The sequence below is a fragment of the Gorilla gorilla genome, chromosome 15 (assembly GCF_029281585.2).
Source record: "Gorilla gorilla gorilla isolate KB3781 chromosome 15, NHGRI_mGorGor1-v2.1_pri, whole genome shotgun sequence".
NCBI lineage: Eukaryota > Metazoa > Chordata > Mammalia > Primates > Hominidae > Gorilla > Gorilla gorilla.
The window spans coordinates 24073168-24096653 of record NC_073239.2 but is presented as its reverse complement, the minus strand read 5'-3'; the positions used below and the strand labels follow the sequence as shown (position 1 = coordinate 24096653).

The 23486-nt window shown below is 39.6% G+C and overlaps 1 protein-coding gene across 3 annotated transcripts in view; it reads left to right on the top strand.

Moving 5' to 3' along the window:
* AKAP6 (A-kinase anchoring protein 6) overlaps positions 1-23486 on the top strand; it is a 624256-nt gene that overhangs the window by 336945 nt on the left and 263825 nt on the right. For all 3 annotated transcript variants that reach the window (XM_031001840.3, XM_031001839.3, XM_063697705.1), the window contains one exon: positions 716-2485. In XM_031001840.3, the coding sequence (XP_030857700.3) occupies positions 716-2485 (1770 nt within the window). The remainder of the gene's footprint in view (positions 1-715; positions 2486-23486) is intronic.

Here is a 23486-nt window from a genome sequence, read left to right as displayed (position 1 = left end):
AAGATGGGCACTTAACAGCTCGCAAACACCAGTGGGAGCAGGACTTGGGGAGAAAAACATGCAGACGGAGGAGCTGATGCTATCTCTAATGATAAAGTTTGGACATTCATTAATTTTCTCCTTCAAAAGGGTGGGGCCAAACAGAAACTGGTCTTGAACTATTATGTATTTGCAAATTCAGTAGTTTACCTTCCTTTGATTCATCAATATATGTTTAACACAACTGGCTTATTATAATTAATTATTCTACTTGAAAATATTTATTGAGCATCTACCATGAGTTAGCCACTGTGGTAGGTACTGGAATGACAGCAAAAAGCAAAACAGACATTCATGGAGATTTTACTTTTACATTATTTTGATCCCAGAAATTGTATTACTTAAGGCTTTGTTTATGAAATTCTTATTAAATGAATAATATATTATTTTTAAGTTGAAAATTAAGTCAAGAATGGATTTTTTTGGCTTGCTCTTGACATTTCTGTTAAGGCTGTATACTCCAGATTAGTGAAAAATCTTCAGGTGTTTAAGAACAAGATACTATATAAAGCAATGCGGTAATTGATTAATATCCCTTTGTGTATGTCAAACCACAAGCAATAGGGACCAATACATTTGACCTTTATAGTGCCCTGTACTGCGATTTCATTTACACAGCAGCTGATGTTGTAATTGATGTTGCATTTACTGAAACCATTGCCATTGTCTGTTTCAGGGCCGGCTTGATTCTCTAACAGAAGTGGATGACTCAGGACAATTAACCATCAAATGTTCTCAAAATTACTTGTCTCTGGATTGTGGCATTACTGCATTCGAACTGTCTGACTACAGTCCAAGTGAGGATTTGCTCAGTGGGCTAGGTGACATGACCTCTAGCCAAGTCAAAACCAAACCCTTTGACTCTTGGAGCTACAGTGAGATGGAAAAGGAGTTTCCTGAGCTTATCCGAAGTGTTGGTTTACTTACGGTAGCTGCTGACTCTATCTCTACCAATGGCAGTGAAGCAGTTACTGAGGAGGTATCTCAAGTATCTCTCTCAGTAGACGACAAAGGTGGATGTGAGGAAGACAATGCTTCTGCAGTCGAAGAGCAACCAGGCTTAACACTGGGGGTGTCATCATCTTCAGGAGAAGGTCTGACAAATGCTGTTCAACCCTCCTCTGAGACTGTGCAGCAAGAATCCAGTTCCTCCTCCCATCTTGATGCAAAGAATCAGCAGCCTGTTCCTTGTGAAAATGCAACCCCCAAACGAACCATCAGAGATTGCTTTAATTATAACGAGGACTCTCCCACACAGCCTACATTGCCAAAAAGAGGACTTTTTCTTAAAGAGGAAACTTTTAAGAATGATCTGAAAGGCAATGGTGGAAAGAGGCAAATGGTTGATCTAAAGCCTGAGATGAGCAGAAGCACCCCTTCGCTAGTAGATCCTCCTGACAGATCCAAACTTTGCCTGGTATTGCAGTCTTCTTACCCCAACAGCCCTTCTGCTGTCAGCCAGTCTTATGAGTGTTTACACAAGGTGGGGACTGGGAATCTTGAAAACACAGTCAAATTTCACATTAAAGAAATTTCTTCCAGCCTGGGAAGGCTTAACGACTGCTATAAAGAGAAATCTCGACTTAAAAAGCCACACAAGACCTCAGAAGAGGTGCCTCCATGCCGAACACCTAAACGGGGGACTGGTTCAGGCAAACAAGCTAAAAATACAAAGAGCTCAGCAGTGCCAAATGGAGAGCTTTCTTGTACTTCCAAGGCCATAGAGGGGCCACAAACAAATTCTGCTTCCACATCCTCACTTGAGCCTTGTAATCAGAGAAGTTGGAATGCCAAATTGCAATTGCAGTCAGAAACATCCAGTTCACCAGCTTTTACTCAGAGCAGTGAATCCTCTGTTGGCTCAGACAACATTATGTCTCCGGTGCCACTTCTTTCAAAACACAAAAGCAAAAAAGGTCAAGCCTCCTCTCCAAGTCACGTCACTAGAAATGGTGAGGTTGTGGAGGCCTGGTATGGCTCTGATGAATACCTAGCACTGCCCTCTCACCTTAAGCAGACAGAAGTATTGGCTTTGAAGTTGGAAAACCTAACAAAGCTCCTGCCTCAGAAACCCAGGGGAGAAACTATCCAGAATATTGATGACTGGGAACTGTCTGAAATGAATTCAGATTCTGAAATCTATCCAACCTATCATGTCAAAAAGAAGCATACAAGGCTAGGCAGGGTGTCTCCAAGCTCATCTAGTGACATAGCCTCTTCACTAGGGGAGAGCATTGAATCTGGGCCCCTGAGTGACATTCTTTCTGATGAGGAGTCCAGTATGCCTCTTGCTGGCATGAAAAAGTATGCTGATGAGAAGTCAGAAAGAGCTTCATCCTCTGAGAAAAATGAGAGCCATTCTGCCACTAAATCAGCTTTAATTCAGAAACTGATGCAAGATATTCAGCACCAAGACAACTATGAAGCCATATGGGAAAAAATAGAGGTAAGGTGGTTTTCTTAACATGAATGATTTCTCACTTGAGTTCTGGAAGTAATGCTGGGAGAAGGTCACACTGCTACACGCTATTATAAAATGTATGGCTATTTTTGATAAATCTGATTCTCCAAAGAAAGAAAAGAAAAAGCACAATGATCAATGCATGTGACAAAGAGTATGAATCACTAGGAATTGCCCTTGTCAGTGCATTAGCTTGATGTGCTCCTGCCTGGTATAGAATTCTTTGTTGACATTGTTCAAATCTATCATGACTACTGATGAATGCTGGAACCCCTTGGATCTAATACAAAATTAAATAGAATGACAGCTATGCACACACAAGTAGCTCAGGAATATATGCATAGACTATTCCAGTTACCCCAGAGTGTTTTTATTCATTTCTTCTGACTCCAGAATATGTTCCACATCTCCAATGTTAACTTCTTGTAGAAATAGACCACACATTTCTAATTTATTAGGGATCTTTTTTTTCTTTACTCTTCCTCCTCTTTGAGAACTCTGGCTAATAACCATATTACCTATACATGTACCACCCATGGACTCTGGGATGTGAAGTTGACATTTTGGCTAAATCTGTACTTTTGAACAAATTACTAGATATGACGTAATGTTTGAGGACAGACTTATCAAAAATCTCAGGACCGACGGCTTGGGCAATGTAGGGAGACCCCATCTCTATATTAGCCAGGAGCGGTGGCACACACCTGTAGTCCCAGCTACTCAGGAGGCTGAGGCAGGAGGATTGCTTGAGCTGAGGAGGTTGAGGCTGCAGTGAGTTGTGGTCATGCCACTGTACTCCAACCTGGGCAACAGAGTGAGACCCTGTCTCAAAAAAAAAAAAAAATCTCAGGACTGAGCTCCATAGTATAAGTAATTATTTGATCTTTTAAGAGGCATCTGGGCAAAGAGATTCACTATGATTACTGTGGTAATGGCCGTTTCCTCAGGAGGCCATTGGAAGTAGATCCAGCTGACTTGATAATTGTTAATGGTTTCTTGTTTGATGACATATAAATGGCCACGCTTGGCTACATATAATTTGTGTATGACTTTATGGTATGCAACGCTCTCCCACATGCTTTTTTTTTTTCTTTTCTCTGAGCAGAGTTTTGCTTCTGTTGCCCAGGCTGGAGTGGAATGGCACCATCCCAGCTCACTTCAACCTCCACCTCCCAGGTTCAAGAGATTACCCTGCCTCAGCCTCTCGTGTAGCTGGGATTATAGGCCCCCACGACCACGCCCAGCTAATTTTTGTATTTTTAGTAGAGATGGGGTTTCGCCATATTGGCCAGGCTAGTCTCGAACTCCTGACCTCAGGTGATCCGCCTGCCTTGGCATCCCAAAGTGCTGGGATTACAGGTGTGAGCCACTGTGCGTGGCCCATACATTTTTTTTTTTCTTGATCTTCACAGCTGTCCTGTGAAGGAAGCAGGCCATGCCAGATTATTCTCACTTTACAGAGATGGAAACAGGCTCCGTGAGCTTAAGTGATTTTTCTCAAGCTAAAATAAATAGATAGATAGATAGATAGATAGATAGATAGATAGATAGATAGATATAAAGAGATGGTAGGTAGCTAGATAGAGACAAACAGACAGACACAGATAGACAGACTGACAGACAGACGGGCAGAGACAGAGATAGACAAACCAGACAGACCTTTTGTGTAGGAAGCTGAGACGCAAACCCACGTCTTCTGATTCTTAGTCCAGTTTTCTTCTATAGTATCATGTTGCCTCCCTGAAAGGGGTTGTAGTTTCTCCTTCGCCGGGAAACTATAAGATAGGGGAGAAGAAAGAGTTCGGGACCCATTCAGACTGGATAGAGAATATTGATGTAACTGCCATGGGCACTCCTCCTAGTTTTTTTTTGTTCTGTTTTTTGTTTTTTTTACATCCATTCATTGTCGAACACTACTCTGAGACCAGCATTGTGCTAGACACTGGATAAAGGTATAGTGCATATGGATAGAATAACCTGGAGGAAGAAAATGCAGGTTTATAAACAAAGAGGAAAAAGTTATCAAATATATAGCAGTAATAACATATTAATCATCATTAACATATATCAAGTATTCATGTATCTAGTCCTCACAACAACCCTGATATTAACCTTATTTTATGGCTGAGGAGACAGGCTGAGAGAGACCATGCAGTCTGCTCCAGAGCCCATACTATTAACTAAATGCCCTCATTCCTGTCCATGAGGAAGTGATCAATAAGTACTGAATATAAAAACTGTGGTATTGTAGAGTAGTAATAATATCAGTGGAGCTAGAATTTGCCTGGGCAGTTCTTGTGAAGTACTAAACCTTAAGTGGAGCTTTGAAGGATGTACAGGATTCAGACAGATAAAGGAACAGGAAGGTGGCGTTTCAGGTAGGAGGAGCATAAACTAAAACACAGAGGTAGAAATGAGAATGAGCATGGATATGGGGTACAAAGAGAGCTGTCCTGGTTGGAAGGTTTGTCATCAGAGATCAGTGAAAGTTTCCATACCTATAGTAGGTATGGAAAGGCCATGAAGGCCACGCCAAGGCAGTTAGAATTTGTTCACCAGGCACCCACAGCAACTTCTCTGAAAGGGACTGACAGTAATAACTAATACTTCTTAAGCTCTTATTTTGTGTTTGGCTCTGTACTAAGTATTTTACATGGCTTACGCTACTTAAGTCCTGGAAGGGAGGATTTTTTCAGATGAAGAAACTAAGGCAGAATGTGATTAGGAAACTTGCTCAAGTCCTCACAGCTAGTAAGTACAAAGCCAGGATTTGAACCCATAGCCAGCATTCTTAAAGCAGTGTAGGCCCTGGTCTCTAGTAGTCTTTCCAGAAGGGCTAATTGGCAATAACAGAAAGATGGTCCTGGCAGACATGGCGGCGACCAGGGCAGAGGTGTTGGCCTGTGGCAGCCAACCTGAGGAACTGCTGTGATGTGGATCAGGCAAGAGGAAGGGAGGGGAGTGTTGAAAAAGTGAATGAGTCCAGAAAACTGGTTCTAGACCTTGCTAGAAAGAATTCAGGAGCCATTCAGTGGTTAAAGCCTGGTGTGGCCCACAGCTTGGCATATTCCATTCTGAGCCTTGTTTCATCTTTTGTAAAAAGAGATGTTTTAACCAGATGATGACTATGATACCAACTTACAATTCGATTCCACAGTTCTACAAAAATGCAGCTAGGTTTTCAGCATCTGGAGACTGGTGTGTCTTTAATAGAAGGAAACATTTGGATGAGTAGCTGGTTTGAAGTAGAGGTGGTGCAGGTAATTTTTTAAAAACTGTGTATAGATAGCATATGATGAAACTTTTAAGAAGAAATGGTTTATAGGCAGTTGAAAAATCCCATACTGGAGTTGGGATATGAGGGAAGAGGCTAAAAGAAGATCAAGTTCCTTCCTCAGGCCAGCTGGAAATTGTTAATGGTTTGATTGTTAATGGTTGATAATTGTTAATGGTTTCTTGTTTGATGACATATAAATAGCCACGCTTGGCTACATATAATTTGTATATGACTTTATGGTATGCAACGCTCTCCCACATGCTCTCCCTTACTACATCAGATGAGGGCAGCTGCCAACCTCCAGGTCAACTGGCCTTGGCTATCACACTCTAGCTTTGGTCTCCTCCTTATAGTGACCCAGAGAACCCATTCTGCCTGGAAAATATAATGACAGAGGATATTACTTAATGTCTTCTTTATAGAAGGCATCTGCTAGGCATTTTACCTATAATGACTCTCCCATAAAATTCTTATAACAACCCTCTAAGGTAGGTTTTTAATCCTAAATTAACCACTAACCACTTCTTTCCTGTTCCATTCTGGTCCTAGCCCCCATCACCTCCTTCCTGGATTACTGCAGTAGCCTCCTAACTGGTCTCTCTGCTTCTATTCTTCTCTCACTACAGTCTATTTCCAGTAGAGTAGCCAGAGTGATCCTTTTAAAAGATAAATCAGATTATGTCATCTCTCTGCTCCAAACTCCACAATAGAGGGTTGCCATTGTATTCAGAGGTCCTACATGGACTGTTCCCTGATTTCCTCTCTGACATCCTTTCCAACGACTTTTCCCCATGCTCACTACACTCCCTTTCCTAGAACATACTTGGCATGCTTCTTGCCTTTAGGACCATTGTCAGCTGCTTTTGTCTACATCTTCTCCAGCAGATGCCCTCATTTATAATTCCTTCACCTGTTCCAAGTCTCAGCTAAAATATTATCTTCTCAGAGAGGACTACTCTTACCATCTTTTAAAAGATGTAACCCAGCTGGGCGACGTGGCTCATGCCTGTAATCCCAGCACTTTGGGAGGCCGAGGTGGGCAGATCACTTGAGGTCAGGAGTTTGAGACCAGCCTGGCCAACATGGTGAAACCCCATCTCTACTAAATAAACAAAAATTAGCCAGGTGTGATGGTGTGCACCTGTAATCCCAGCTATTCGGGAGGCTGAGGCAGGAGAATTGCTTGAACCCGGGAGGTGGAGGTTCAGTGAGCTGGGAACGTGCCATGGCACTCCAGCCTGGGCAACGGAGCAAGACTTGGTCTCAAAAAAAAAAAAAAAAAAGGTGTAACCTGACCTTTTCTTTCTTTTACAGATCTCACCACATTCTGTAATTTTTGTTTGTTTGTTTGTTTGTTGAGATGGAGTCTTGCTCTGTCGCCCAGGCTGGAGTGCAGTGGCACTATCTCGGCTCACTGCAAGCTCCGCCTCCCAGGTTCACGCCATTCTCCTGCGTCAGCCTTCTGAGGTAGCTGGGACTACAGGTGCCTGCCACCACACCCGGCTAATTTTTTGTATTTTTTTTTTTTAGTAGAGATGGGGTTTCACCGTGAGAGCCAGGATGGTCTCTGTCTCCTGACTTTGTGATCTGCCGGCCTCGGCCTCCCAAAGTGCTGGGATTATAGGCGTGAGCCACCAAGCCCGGCCTACATTCTGTAATTTTATATAATTTTCTAATGTAGTATATTTATTATTTTTGGTCTGTCTCCCTCTGTTAGAATGGGAACTCTGTGAGGGCAGGAATATTTATCTGTTTAGTTTGTTAATGAATCTCATGTACCTAGAACAATGCCTGGTATACAGTAAGTGCTCGATAAAGACTACTGAATGACTGAATCCCCATTTTAGAACAGAGGAAACTGAGTTTAGAAAGATGAATTTTTCCTATGCAGCAGAGCTAATAAGTTACAGAGCCAGGCTTCAGGCCACCATCTGTTTTATTCCTCCCACAAGATAAAGACTTGGGAAGAGATGAATTCCCTAAAAGAAGGAGACTAGATGGGGAAAAGCAGAGGGACTGATGTCTGAGATTCAAGTTGTAGCCCAGTTATGAGACGGGAACAAGGAAGAGATCCAGTTGTGGGGATCAGAAGGGACAGAAAGAATTCTTGGGTATTAAATACATGGAGAGAGAGAAAGAGATACTAAGTAAAATGAACATTAGCTTTGTTCTTTGCAAAAGATAGATCAAGAATAATAAAGACTAAGGGGGAAAAAAAACCAACAACCTTTAGATTTGTTTGAAATAATTAATGAAGACCTTAGGAGAAAAACAGACTTAATGAAGGAGTGAAAGTAGATATAGGTGATTAAGAAGTAAAAAACAATCATTCCTAATATTTCCTGGAATTGGATTGAAAACACAATATGAGGCAAAGGGCAATAGTTGAAAGTAAAGTCAAAAGTCTTTTTTAAAAAATTGAAGCTTATTTGAAGGCAGAAGTGGCAAGAGAGATTGAAGTAGCTAGAAAGACTATGTAAATGTGGACACACTGAGAAAGAAGGGAGGGTATGTGGAACTCATAGGGAGAATTATGGCCTGGTATCAAGAATGATAAAATACTGAAAAATATATCCTGCTTCTAATTCCACTTCTGTCAAATGGAAAGTGGAGTCCATTAACTCGTCATGGCAGAGTCCTCCACTCTGTCTTCTCTGAGTCACACAGAGCAGAAGGCAGGAGGCACATAGAAGCCCAGTAACTGCAAGAGAGTGTGGGGCTGTGATAGAATCTCCAGTAGGTTCCTGTCAGTCCCCACCCCTCACATTTGTATCTTTCTTATAATAGACTAATTTTGTAAAACAAAAGATTTTTTTTTCTTTTTCTTTTTCTTTTCTTTTCTTTGAGATGGAGTCTTGCTCTGTCACCCAGGCTGGAGTGCAGTGGAACGGTCTCGGCTCACTGCACCTCCACCTCCTGGGTCTCCTGGGTTCAAGCCATTCTCCTGCCTCAGCCTCCCCAGTAGCTGGGATTACAGGCACCCACCACCATGCCCAGCTAATTTTTGTATTTTTTTTAGTAGAGACGGGGTTTCACCATGTTGGCCAGACTGGTCTCGAACTTCTGGCCTTGTGATCCACTTGCCTTGGCCTCCCAAAGTGCTGTGATTACAGGCGTGAGCCACCGCGCCTGGCCAAGATTTCTTCATTCTTTGGGAAAATTGATTTTTGGATAATATATTCACATGGTTTTAAATCATAGACATTTAAAAATACTCAGTAAATCCCCCTCTCATCCTTATCACTCCATCTTGAATTCTCACTTCACCATATGTGATCACTATTGTTTTTAGTACTTACATATTTTTTAAGAAGGCCTTTACATATGTAAGCCAATGAAAACAAAAATTTTAAGGCAATATTTTTAAAACTGGGGAATCAGTTGTAACCATTCCCTTTCCACAAATAAAAACTCCTAGTAAACTCTGAGTTCCCAAGGGATGGTCTGTTCCCAATCTTTTTCTGAGGGTTGAGGGGATTTTGCTTAACTCTGGCTGATTTACCCAGAACCCATTGTGTGAATAAATTACTAGAGCATCTTAGGTCTGAGTGCTCAACACCTACGGGAACTTCTCAAGGCCTAAAATTCAAAGCCAGAAGCGAAGTCAAGTAATGGAAACAGACACATTTGTTCCGATACATTCAAAAAATAGAATAAAAGCAATAAGGAGATAAAAGGGAAGAATATATCTGGAACAGATGAAATCAAACAGAATGGTGAAAAATTAACTTAGCATGGTACCTGGACATATGTGGTATAAGTTATAGGGATTGGCAAATTATGGCCTGTGAGCCAAATGTGGCCCAATACCTGCTTTTTAAAATATTATTTTATTGGAACTCAGCCATGGTGTTTGTCTGTGGCTGCTTTTGTGTTTCAGTGACAGAGTTGAATAGTTGTGACAGAGACCATATGGCCTAAAAAGATTAAAGATTTACTCTCTTGCCTTTTACAGAACAAATTTGCTGACCCCTGCTCTTGAGTAAGGAAGAAGAGAGGGAGATAATTTCTGATCAGCATCTACTGTGTGCCAGGATCTGAAGTAGATTCTTTCATTTAATTTATATAACCAGCATATGGAAGAGCTGTTATTGGTCTCATTTTACAGATGAGGACTCCAGGCTTAAATGCAAATGACTTGCTCAGGGTCATAATGCTGCAAAGTGTGAGAGCTGGTATTCCAGCTGGGATGCCAGAGCTAACTTGGTTTTCTCCATGAGATATAGTCAAATGCCAGGGAATTTAGACAATAATCACATATGCAAACAAAATCTATTTATGAAGCCCACAAACCACTGCTAGATTAGTAAATAAACAGTGTGACTTCTTCCTCATGACCTGAAGAGAAATGAACTGGTTGGTAAGTAGCCACTTGTATAAGGTGGGTAATTATTGATGCTGGGTTAACAGCTGTATAATTCCTCTGGGAGCTGACAGAAGGCAGCACAGGGTATGCCATCTCAGTGAAGCATTTCAGGAGATCTGTCCTTTGGGATATAGCGCATGGTCCGCCTCTCACATTTTGGGCTTCCTGCTGCCATTAAATTCTCAAAACTTGTCCTGTAAGATACTGCTTTGTCAAGTTGGACTCAGTGACATGGAATCGATGGTTGCATGACATAGCTGAGCCTGTTTGTCCACAAGAGATGTAAATGTCTTCATATGCCAAATTAGAGCATCTTGATTATAGTTCAGTGACTTAGCTGTTGTATTTTGTCCTGGAGACATCTATAATCTAATTTAACAAACTTTTTCGGTGCCAGCTAAGGATGTCCTTGCACATAAGTTATCTTGGACTCATGGCAGCATATATTTAGCTGAGTTCTTCCTCTTTGTAACTAGACTGTAAAATTGCAATCAAGTATGCTCCCGGTTTTGTGGTAGCAGCACAAAGGTGGCTACCATTGCTCTTGCTAGAGATGGAGCTGGGAAGTGGTGGTTAATACCTGTGTAATATGAAGGTAGAGAAGTTTTTCCCCGAGATTAACTTGGCACTCATTTTTACATTTCTCTTCCAAGAGGTAGAATGGGTCCAGAGGAACCCATCCTAGCATTCATACTGATGATAGCAGCCATTAAGAAGTATCATGTCCTTCTGAGTTTTCTTTATTGTGGTAAAAATATAATATAACAAAATGTGCTATCTTAACCATTTTTTAAGTGCACAGTTTAAGAATATTTGCATGGTTGTTAAAACAGATCTCCAGAACGTTTTCATCTTGCAAACCTGAAACTCTATACCCATTAAATAACAACTCCCCTTTCCCTCTCCCTACTGTCCTCGGGTAACCACCATTCTACTTTCTATCTCCATAATTTTGACTGTTCTAAGTATCTCCTCTAAGTGGAATCATATAGTATTTTTCTTTTTGTGACTGGCTTGTTTGACTTAGCATGTCCTCAAGGTTCATCCATGTTGTAGCATGTGACAGGATTTCTTTCCTTTTTAGGGCTGAATAATATTCTATTATATGTTTATTCAACATTTTGTTTATCCATTCATCTGCCAGTGGACAATCTGGGTTGCTTCCACCTCTTGGCTATTGTGAATAATGCTGCTATGAACATGGGTGTACAATTATCTCTTCAAGACCCTGCTTTCAGTTCTTTTGGGTATATACCCAAAAATTGGATTGCTGGATCTTTTTTTTTTTTTTGAGGATCATATATATTTTTTGAGGAATCTCCATGCTATTTTTCAAAGTAGTTACACCATTTTACAATCCCACCAACAGAGTACAGAGTTCCAGTTTCCCCACATCCTTGCCAATACTTGTTACTTTCTAGGTTTTTTTAAACAAAAATAGTAGCCATTGTAATGGGTGTAAGGTGATAGATCATTGTGGTTTTGATTTCCACTTCTCTGATGAATAATGATGTTCAGCATCTTTCCATATACTTGTTGGCTATTTGTATATCATCTTTGGAGAAATGTCACGTCCATTACCCATATTTTAATAGCGTTATTTGAGTTTTGTTGTTCAGTTGTAGGAGTTCGTTATATATTCTTTTTTTGTTTTTTTTAAATTGAGACAGGGTCTTGCTCTGTCACCTAGCCTGGAGTGCAGTGGCATGATCACAGCTCACTGTGGCCTTGACCTCCCAGGCTCAATCGATCCACCTGCCTCAGCCTCCTGAGTAGCTGGGACTACAGGCATGCGCCACCACACCTGGCTAATTTTTGCATTTTTTGTAGAGGCAGGGTTTTACTCTGTTGCGCAGGCTGGTCTCAAACTCCTGGGCTCAAGCAATCCACCTGCCTCAACCTCCCAAAGTGCTGGGATTGCAGGCATAAGCCCCTACACCTAGCCCATTCTGACTATTAACACCTTATTATATGTATGATTTGCAAATTATTTTCTCCCATTCTGTAGCCTATTTACTCTGTTGGTGGTGTCCTTTGATGCATCAAGTTTTTAAGTTTGATGTAGTTTCATTTATCTATTTTTGCTTTTGTTGCCTGTGGTTTTGGTGCCATAACCGAGAATTCACTGCCAAGCCCAACATCATGAAGTTTTTCCTCAGTGTTTTCTTCTAGGAGTTTTATCATTTTGGGTCTTTGAGTTCTCTCTCTCTCTCTTTTTTTTTAAATTTCAATGTAGTTACCACCCACATTTTAAGGGTCTCACTCTTGGCTTTCTTTTAGGATAGGACACAGCTACAAGGCTAAGACCAAGTCATCTTCTGGAATTTGTCTTGAAAAAAAATACTTTGAGAACCCTTTTTTTGTTCTCGTTGGTTTGTTTTTGTTTTTTGAGACAGGGTCTCACCCTGTCATCCAGGCTGGAATGTGGTGGCGTGATGATAGCTCACGTCGAGTCTCAACCTCCTGGAGCTCAGTTGATCTTCCCACCTCAGCCTATCCAGTAGCTGGGACTACAGGTACACACCATCATGCCTGGATAATTTTCATATTAATTTTAGTATTTTTTGTAGAGACAACATTTCACCATGTGCCCAGGCTGGTGTCGAACTCCTTGGCTCAAGCCATCCTCCATCTTGGCCTCCTAAAGTGCTGGGATTATGGACAGGAGCCACCGCATGGCCCATTATAGCCTACTCTTTTAAAAAAAGTCCTGTCTAGCCATTATTTACTGGATTTGAGATTCAAATAAGTCCCATTTGAAACACAGCTGTATCCTTTTTTATTCACCCACAGAGTAACTTGCAATCACGATTCTGCTATAAATTCAATTCTTACTTGCCTTTGATGTTTCTTTTATACCCACCATGCACTAGTGTTCCTAGTGTTGATGGAGTGGTAGTGTGCTCTACACTACTTGGATGTTGATAATGATCTCTTATGAGTATCCTTATCAGGAAGCGTCTTGAGGTTATGGAATTCCACTTTTCTTCACTGGCATTCCATTTTGCATGTGCCTTTCCCTTATGCTAACTTTTTCATTCACAGTTGCTAGTCCTCCTCTTGTCTCTGTATTCTCTCTTCCTTTTATCTTCTTTCCCATTGCTTTTCTTTACTTTTCTTCTGGAACTAGTTTTCACTCTCTGTCACCCAATTTTTTTTTTTAAATTTCCTTCCTTGAGAGTATCTTCTACTTTCTTCCTCTAGTGTTGTCCTAGAGATTTTCAGATTCCAAATATGATGACACTATGAGTTGTCTCTTCATTACCATTCAAACTGGAGCCCTTGATCTTTTCAGTGCATTTCTGAATCTTTGAAATATGTATCCAAAAAGTAAAGGAATTGTTTAGATACAAGAATAAAGAAAACTAGGATTTAGTTAAATATCAAGGAAAAAGCCAGATTCTTAAAGAATTGGGTAGGTTCAGTTTTGTAATTAAAATGAGAAGATTCAAGAATCCTAAAGGATCACAGATTGAACATGAGTTGACAGTGCACATAATTATTAAACAAAAAGTATAGAAGTTTAATACTGTAGAAACTCTGAATACTTTTTAATTTTTATGATGCACAATCTAAAATTTTGTTTTAGGTCCTGGATGTAGTACTTCAGGTAGATATGGCAACATAATTCAAGGCTCTGTGTCTGTTACATAAGACAATATTTGGTAAGTGCCAAGTGAAAATTCATGCAGTGGGAGAACAGAGAAAAGAAGATAATACAAATGTAGCTTGATGAAGCATCACAGGAGAGGGAATACTTGATCTGGGCCTTGAATGATGAGTAGAATTTATATAGCAGAGATGAGGAGGCATAATGTTAGTGACAGGAACTTTTGCATATGCCAGGGTGGAGGGCAAGAATATTCAAGGTATGTTTGGGTAATAGTTAAGAGAAATTGTTGGTGTTTTGGAGTATAGGCTAAGCCACTATAAACAAAGAGACCCCAAAATACAATAAGATAGAAGTCTCTTTCTCTTTTACCTAGAGGCAGACAGTCGAGGGAAGATAGAGGTCGTCCTGAGGTCCAGGTTGCTTCTCCCTGTTGCTCTTCTATGGCTCACCACCAGTACCATGTCTGCATTCCAGCTCACAAGAAGGGGAAAATGGAGGGCAGCCACCTTTCTTCTTATGGATACGACTTAGAAGTTACACATGCCACTTTTGCTCACATCCCACTGGCCCACTTTGTCACATAGCATTACCTGACCTCAAAGGCGTTTTGGAAATTAGCCTCTAAGCTATGAATATTGGGAGGAAGATGTCTCATAGACTAACTACTAGTTAGAAATAAGTTTGTTAGAGGAAAGTGAATGTGAAGTTAGAAAGAATAAGGCCAAGATATGAGGGACTTTGGATTCCAAGTGTTTGCATAGCATAGACACAAAATCAATACTAATGAATGCATGAATAAATGAGTAGTTAAGGGAATGAGTAAGTGAACGTATCATTGAGTTTGAACTTTATTCTCTAGATCAGGGCTACAAACTAAAATTAAGAGGCCAGGAAGATAGTATAAATGAATCATAAAGCCAGCTGTAAATGGGGAGTGATGGGACTGAATCAACTGGAAGATATGTGACATGTCTTAAGGGCAGCCACTACTCAGCTCCAGCTGATAGTTGCATGGGAATGTGGGCCATTTGTGCCAAGATTTTGGAATTTTTAAAAAGAAGGAAGAAATCTGGGTTTTATGTGACATCTCCCAATTTTTAGATGTTGGGTCTGAACAATTTTTAAATAGGTCAAATAAAAACACATCTTTGGGATAGTTTCGACTTTAAATCACTAATTCACAATCTTTGCGAAGATGGGAAACTACTTAAAATGTTTGGCCCAGAGAGTTGGTAGTTTAAGAAGGTTAATCTGACTGTGGTATGCTGGGCAGGCCTCTAGCAGTAGTTTTCAACTGTGACTGCAAATTACAATCACTGGGAAGCTTTAAAAAAATTAAAAAACCTCTGTATCCACCCCAGACCAATTAAATCAGAATCCCTGGGGTTGGGTATTTTTTAAGTTCTTCAAGCAATTGTAATGTACAGTTGTGGTTGGGAGGTAGTCCTCTAAGCCTAATCTTTTTTTTTTTTTTTTAAGACAGAGTCTTGCTCTGTTGCCAGGCTGGAGTGCAGTGGTGCAGTCTCCTCTAAGCCTAATCTTAAGGGTTATTGAAATAGCCTAGACATGTGGTAAAAGGGTCTGAACTGTGGGTCTGGAAGCTGACTGAAGAAAGAAATAGATAGGTGGGAGATATTATAAAGGGCAAATTGATAAAATTTTGTGGCTCTTTTAAATAGGAGAGTAGAAGAGGAAAGGAGTCAAAAAGAGTTGAAATTTCAAGCTGAAATTTGGGGGCTGGGAGATATAAGGAATTTAACAAATGTCTCCAAGGCATACATAAAATTAAGATACACAGTAGGTGAATGGGGCCCAAATCCAGTTTGGGAATTCTAAGTCAACATAACATTTTAAAAGGTAAGGCTGCACAATTCTTTTTAAGGATAATAAAAATCTTTTGTGTATATTTTATTTGTTGCAATGCCAGGACAAAAACTGTATATTAACATTGCTAATGGATTTGTTGAGACAACATGTCAGGATCATTGCGCAAGGTTGGTCCAGAAGAACCGTATGGATCCAAAGCAAATTCCTTGCTGGTTAACATTAGGAATGTTTCAGTCCTGCCTCAGTTTGGTTTCTGTAGAGCCTTCAATGGGTCTTGAGTTGTTATCAGTGATGATTTAGCACCACCGTGAGGCTGTATCCAGTCACTGCATATGGCTGTTGGCCTCTGCAATATATGTGGAAGATGATCTGCCCTTTTGTTTGCAGCTTTAAACATCAAGGTGAAAATAGTTCTTTGTAATTTTCTTGGTATGGAAAGGTTATGATGCAATAATATCTTGTATTAAGATGATAACAGTGCCTAACTGCATTTGATGGCAAATATTACTATCGTGATGAAACTCAAAAGATGGATAAACTCAACATTGCGTTTTTATTATTTATTTATTTTTTTAGCGTTGTATTTTTAAATTCAACTAAAATGATTCTTGGAACATTAGTGAATTATTCTTTATCTTTAATCCCGAAGTCATAACCTTGTGTTGCTGGTAGGATGTTTCAGAAAAATAACAATTTAAATACAAAACAAAACTTTGTTATTTATTGTCCCCTTGCAAACTGTCGGGCAGAATGCTAAGGGGTTTATTCACTTAGTACATCACTTCATTTAATTCTCAAGAAAAAATTCTTCCTTGATGCAGACACTGTTACATTATATTTTCATTTTATAAATTAGAAGAGAAAGAAGTTAGTAATTTACTCAAGGATGTAGAACTTAAACATTGGGCTCAGTTCACAATCCCTCATTTTAATTATGAAAATTTGAATAAGTCACTTAAAGCTTACTGTATAAGTCTTCTAGTCTTCAAAATGAGATGTTAATTATGTTTGTCATGCCTTTGCTCAGATTATTGTATGAAACTACAAAGAGCAAAGGGGTCATTGTAAATCTAAAGGCTACATAAATATTAGTTTTATTATTATTGTGACTTTTCCTATGAATCTAGGGAATTAGCACCATATATATTAGAAATAACTAGGGTAAGAACCTTAATTCTGCCCCTAAGTAGCATCGTGACCTTGGAAATGTAACCTTGCAAGCCTCAGTTTTAAAAAATAAATATTAATAAAGGAATAGAATTGAATGACCTATAAATACTTTTCTGTTCTGAAATTTTATGAGAGACTAACTGTGAGGAATAACTAAGAGAAGCACTCATTTCTTTGTACAATATTCCTTGGCATATATCACTTCAACATGGCTGACTTTGTGTTCCTTGGAACTTTGGGTGAACTCAAGTTTCCCTTAGAAGATCCTAATGGTAAGTGAATGTGAGGCTGTGACATTAACGAGCCTGGAGGAATGAGCCATTCATGCTGCATTCCTAGCACTGTAATATGACAAGAACCAGACATCCTTGAGGAATTTGGGGCCTGGCTAGAGTTTATAAGATGCCAAGAGACCAGGGCCAGTGGTGACAGTAAACAAGTGAGTTACCCAGTAAGAACTAGATATGGATTAGCCTGAATTTATGGCAAATAAGGTCAGCTAAATGAAGCAGTTAAAAACATTTGCCTTGGTAGACTTGTCATTGTGATGCCTTAAAATTACTCATCAGCACTGAGGCTTGTGCTCTGTTCAGACAATATGGGGGGAAATGATTTCAAGAGTGTGAGTTCTGTTTCAAGGTCACTCATGATGTCAGGCCCTGTCTGAGGTTACAGAATTTTCTAAGAATGATAGGCTTGAATTTTGCATGGTGATTAAGCAACTTTATCCAGGAAAGGTGCTGCCTGTAATATCTGCTTCATACGCTTTCCATTCTCAGGTTGATGAGGCTCAGTGCATTGCTTTTTAGGAAGCCCAGTCGCTTTACTATTTACCTTCATGTTTTGTCTAGGAATAAAGGAAGTTGTATTTTCTTTTTTTAATGCTTTAAGAAAAACTGGAAAGGTGTCGTTTATAGATGATACTCATATTTTTGGATTTGTCTGGAGACTAGTACTACTTGCTTGAGAAAGGCGTATGTGTGTGTGTGTGGGGAGGGAGTCATAACTGGAGGTCTAATACTCTTTTTTCTTCCTACCTGAGCCCCAAACTAAAACTGACAAGTTGAACTAACAGAAATACTTTTGCTTTTGATTTATTTTCTATGGCATAGAGAAGACTATTGGTACTCTTTTAAAATAAAGTTTCAGGCCAGGCCCAGTGGCTCACACCCGTAATCTCAGCACTTTGGGAAGCTGAGGCATGTGGATCACTTGAGGTCAGGAGTTCAAGACCAGCCTGGCCAACATGGTGAAACCCTGTCTCTACTAAACATATAAAAATTAGCTGCGTGTGGTGACAGGTGCCTGTAGTCCAAGCTACTCAGGAGGCAGAGGCAGGAGAATTGCTTGAACCTGGGAGGCGGAGTTTGCAGTGAGCCGAGATTGCACCACTGCACTCCAGCCCGGGTGACAGAGTGAGACTCCATATAAATAAATAAATAGATAGGTAGACAGATAAATAAATAAAGTTTAAGGCTGGATTCTGTAGTGTAGTAATCACATTCACCTCACAAAGTTTCATTAAAGCTATTTTCCTTATCCTATCCTTATTACATCTAAAGTTTTATATTGTTTGGTGCATGCCATTGTATTTATTCCTATTAAGAAGGCTGTTGACCAGAGTCTTCTTAATAGGATGCAGGGTCCATGAAAAATCATATCGGTGCCCATTTCACTTTCTAGACACACTTTTATACAAGGGAAACATGGCTGGGAAGAACTTCCAAAACAACCTTGCTCATGGTACCAAAAGGATGAATATTCAGAAAACTAGTAGATGGAACTCCACAGTAAAGGAAAAGATACATTCATAGTAAGAGATTTCTGGGGGAATGCATATTAATGGGTGAGGGCGTTCTTTGGTGCTGGATGGTTGTGAAGCATGGTGACTATGAATGTGGGCTCTGGAGCCATATTGTGTAAACCATGTCTCAGCTTATCACCTGTGTTACAATACCTGTGCTATTGTAAGCAGGTGACTTGACCTCTCCGTGCTCCAGTTTCCTCCTGAAAAGGAGAATTAAAAATCATATCTGCCACAGAGAGTCATGATTAAATGTCTTAAAATGTGTAAAGAGCTCAGAATAGTACCTGGCATGTAGTAAACACTCAATAAATGTTAGCTCTTGTGGTTGTTATTGTTGTTCTCATTATTAGTACTGTGGGAGGGGAAGGGTCAGGTCTTAGCAGCTCCTTGTATAGAGATGACTGGTCTTTTGACATCAAATGCCACCACCTTGTTTTTTCCTTCCACCTTCAGCCACCTTGGTTATCATGAAGCTTCAGCCTCCCATACAACTCTCACCCACAATGGTTAAGGGTGCCCTTCGCCCTTCGTGGGACCTGTCATGGCCACCCCAGATTCCTGCACCCTCTTCTCTGTAAGACTCTGCCTTGTCTTCCTGCCTTGTCAGATGATTCTTAAATTGTATTCGAGATAATTCTCCTCTAAGTGGCCCAATAATTTTATTTAATGTACTTCTTTGACATCTTAGGAAGTTTATATAGGGAAATTTATGCTATGAATGTGTGTTCAGACAAATACAAACAACATTCTAATTTATAATATTGTCACACAACAACCTTATGAATAATATATACTTATTTATTTATAATTGGTATTTATACATACAGTCGTTCCTCAGTATCTGTGGGGGATTTGTTCCAAGACCCCCTGTGGATATCAAAATCAATGATGCTCAAGTCCCTTATGTAAATTGTATAGTATTTGCAAATAACCTACACACCTTGTGTATGCTTTAAATTATCACTAGATTACTTGTAATATCTAATATAATGTAAATGCTATGTAGATAGTTGTTATACTGTATTGTTTAGAGAATAATGACAAGAAGAAAAAGTCTATACATGTTTAGTACAGATGTCACCATCCATTTTAAAGAAAATATTTTCAATCCAAGCTTTGTTGAATTTACGGATGTAGAACCCACAGATATGGAGGGCCGACTGTATTTATAATACATATTTATAATTATATGCTTATAAATAATAATTCTTACAGAACTCTTTAACTAGAGGTAGATTCATTACAGTATATTAAGGGATGAAAAAGGAAGGGCCTGTAATAGGTTTTGAACTGTCCCTCAAACCCCTGACTGCTAAATATACAAAGATTGAGAAAGTGTATTGGAAAGGCAGCAATAGATTGGGATGATTTGTTGGGAGAGGAGCATTTGAGCTTGATCTTGAAGGATAGATATAGTGAATGGAGTAGAAGGCATTGGGAGGGTATGTGGAAGACTCCAAAGATCAGTTCCCTGATTGGAAGAGGGGCAAGTTGTCTGAATGTCTCAGGCTTTGAAGGAAGCTCTATGTGCAAGAACCTCAGATGTTAACAGTCAGAAGGCATGAAAAATCATTCAGCTCAATGCCCTCATTTTACAAGTAGAATCTGTCTCTCCCAAGCCACAGTACTTCCTGTTAGAACATCCTGTCTCCTGGTTATTACCAGATCTTGCAAGCTTGTCACAAAGTAGCAGCAAATACTTTCTTTCCCAAGATCAACACTAAATGTTTCCAGTGCTCTGCAGCTGTTGGCTCTTTATCTTTCTATCCTTGAGAGACTTTGAGGAAATCCCTTTTCTCTGAATTCTGTTTATGTTTAAAGAGTTTCACAGTTGATTTTGAGGCACAGCCAGTGTCAGAATCATTGAGACAGACAACAGAATGAAGGACAGAGTGAACAACGTTGAGTGCATTGCATTCTTGGGCCTCATAATGTAGATGACACAAGTGGATCTTCCCTTTACATACTGTTCCTAGGCTATCTCATCTGTGCCCATGGTCTTTAGTACACCCTGTATGTTGCTTTCTCTTACTAGATCTTGCTGTAGAGTTCCAGGCTTATACAACTAGCTGTCTTATTAAATGCTTCAACTGATTAAGTTGAGAAACCAAATTTATGATCCATAATATCATATTCATGATCTTCCTGCAAAACTATTTTTTTAATGCTTTAAGAAAAACTGGAAAAAATTCTCCTTCTGAATTTTGTATTTCCTCTTTCAGGGAATGGTACCTCCAACCAAAATAGAAAGTTGGCAGTCATCCCAGATTCTAGCATCTTTCTCATCATCCATCAAATCCAATTAGTCCTGTCCATTCTACCTTTGAGTACTCTCTATAACCTAGCAGGTTCTGCCCATGTCCACTGAGCTGCTTTAGTTTAGCCTTATCAACTTCTTCAGAGTGCTATAGCAGCCTCTTAACTGGCTTCTCTGCTCTCAGCCTTTCAACTGGCAATCATTTTCCACACTGCAGCCAGAGTGAGTCTTCTAAGAAGCGATCAGATTCTCTCACTCTCTGCATCAAAACTTTAATGACCATTCCATTGTCTCTAGGATAAAGTACAAACTACAGAGCATGTTGTCTGTGGCCTAGCTCCTGGCCAGACTCTGCAACCTCATTTCTAAGTGTTTCGTATTTGTCTCTTGAGTGTTAGTTAGCCAGGATCAGCTACTTAGAGTTCTCAGAATAAGCTGTTCTCTCTTGGGCTTCATTTTAGGAATGCCATTCCCTGCTCCTCTTAGTCCCTCTATTCTTTTTCTGAATCACTACACTTATCTGTCAGGGCTCAATTTCCTGTGATTTCCTCCAGAAAGTCCCCGTTGATGCCCAAAGAGTGAGTTAAATGTCTTTTCAATGGCTCCTGAGCACTTGGGATGATCTACAGCAAGAGGTTCTCACAGTATGGTCTCGGCACCTGTAGAGGCTCTCAAGACCCTTTCAGGGGGTCCACAAGGTCAAAGCTATTTTCATATCAACACTAAATGTTATTTACCTTTTTCACTCTCATTCTGTGTATAGCAGAGTTTTCCAGAAGCTCCATAACACGCGATACTGTAATAGATTAAATGCAGAAGTAGAAATAGAAATCCAGCCATTTTCTATTAAGCCAGACATTCATAAGATTTGAATACAGCTAAAATAATGCCATTCTTTTCACTGTTTTTGAAAATGTTCATATATTTATGTTAATATATATTATTATTTTAGTTAATACATATTTTTAAATTGTTAAAATGAATATTGATAAAGCTCAAAGAAGCAAAAACTTTCTGGGGATCTCAATAATTCTGAATAGGAGACTCAAGATTAAAAGTCCAAGAACCATGAGTCTGCATTATCATATATCTCATGCTTTATGGTGCTCTGAACTCTTTAAGAGAAGAATCTGGGTTATGTATATGTGAGTCCCAAGGGCCTAATACAATTTCTGATACATAGTAAACTCTCAATAAATCTTTTTTGAATAAACAACTTAATACACACGTGTATGTTTACTCATACACATGGAGTTTGAACAAAAAAAGGCAATTTAATCCTTACTTCAGCTGGCCTAGTGCTATCCAATAGTGTACTCAATTTGCTAAGCCAATAGTACTTTGAAGTTTTACATTATTCTTAAAAACTCTAGTTCTGTACTTTTTTTTTTGACCTCTAGAAATCTTTTCTAAAAGATGTCTATGAAAACTTTAAAAATGAACAATTAGGTCTCTATACTTGATTACACAGCACCTAAGTTCTTCTGGCTCAGCTACCTACTGGTGAGTGAATGTTTTCTGTGAAGTACTTAATTTTTTTTTTCTTAGAGACAGAGTCTTGCTCTGTCACCCAGGCTAGAGCGCAGTAGTGAATCAGAGCTCCTGCAGCCTGGAACTCCTGGGCTCAAGCAATCCTCCCACCTCAGCTTCCAGAGTAGCTGGACTACAGGTGCACACCACCCTGACCGCAAATGTTTTATTTTTTGTAGAGATGGAGTCTCACTATATTGCCCAGGCTGGTCTAAAACTCCTGGACTCAAATGATCCTCCTGCTTTGGCCTCCCAAAGTGCTGGGATGACAGGCATGAGCCACCGTGCCCAGCCTACTTACCTTTTCTGAGCATCAGATTCCTCATCTGTAAAATGGAGGGAGCTTTGAGCTAGATTAATTCTAAGAGCCTTTTGAAAATTGGGTCTGTGCTTCTAATCTCTATGGGAACCTTTCTTTCTCCTTTACCCCTTTCCAAACAGATGTGTTTAGATAATACTGTTTTCTGTCTTCTTGGCTCCCATGACAGTACATTGGTTGAGTTGTTAGCATTTACTGATTTGCCGCCCTGAAGCTCTCTGGTAGAAAATTGGCCGTAGCATTTTCTTGCTCATTCAGTATGATAAACTCTTCACATGGAATTCCAATTTTTTTCTAAAAATAATAACTTTATTATTGCTGAATAATAATTTTGTTATATATTCCCTGGAGGAAATTTAGAGTACTTAGATAAACAACAACTCAACAATCACATGTAATCTTTTGAATAATCTTAGTATTCTGCAAATACTCCCACAAGCCACACTCACTCTTGTTCCAGATATTTGATGTGCAAGAGTTCTTACTAATCAGGAAAGTATTTAGAGCTAATCTAAACAAGGAATAAAACAACATTTTCAGGTCTGTACTTCAGTGTCAAGGAGTCAGCCCTTTTCACTAAAACTTTATAGATATGTCCAGAAATGTTTATTTAAAGTGATTGATTAGCCCTAGCAAGGCTGGAGGAGACTTTGAACTGTAGAAAAAAGAAAGAAACAATGAGCAAGTGGAAAAAAGAGAAGTGGGGGAAGAGAGGAGAGGAGTGGGGAACAAAGGAGGGGAGGGGCTGGAGAAGAGGAAAGAGAAAAAAGAGGCAAAACAACAATAGTCAAGGAAGAAAGAAAAGAAAGGCTGAAAAGAG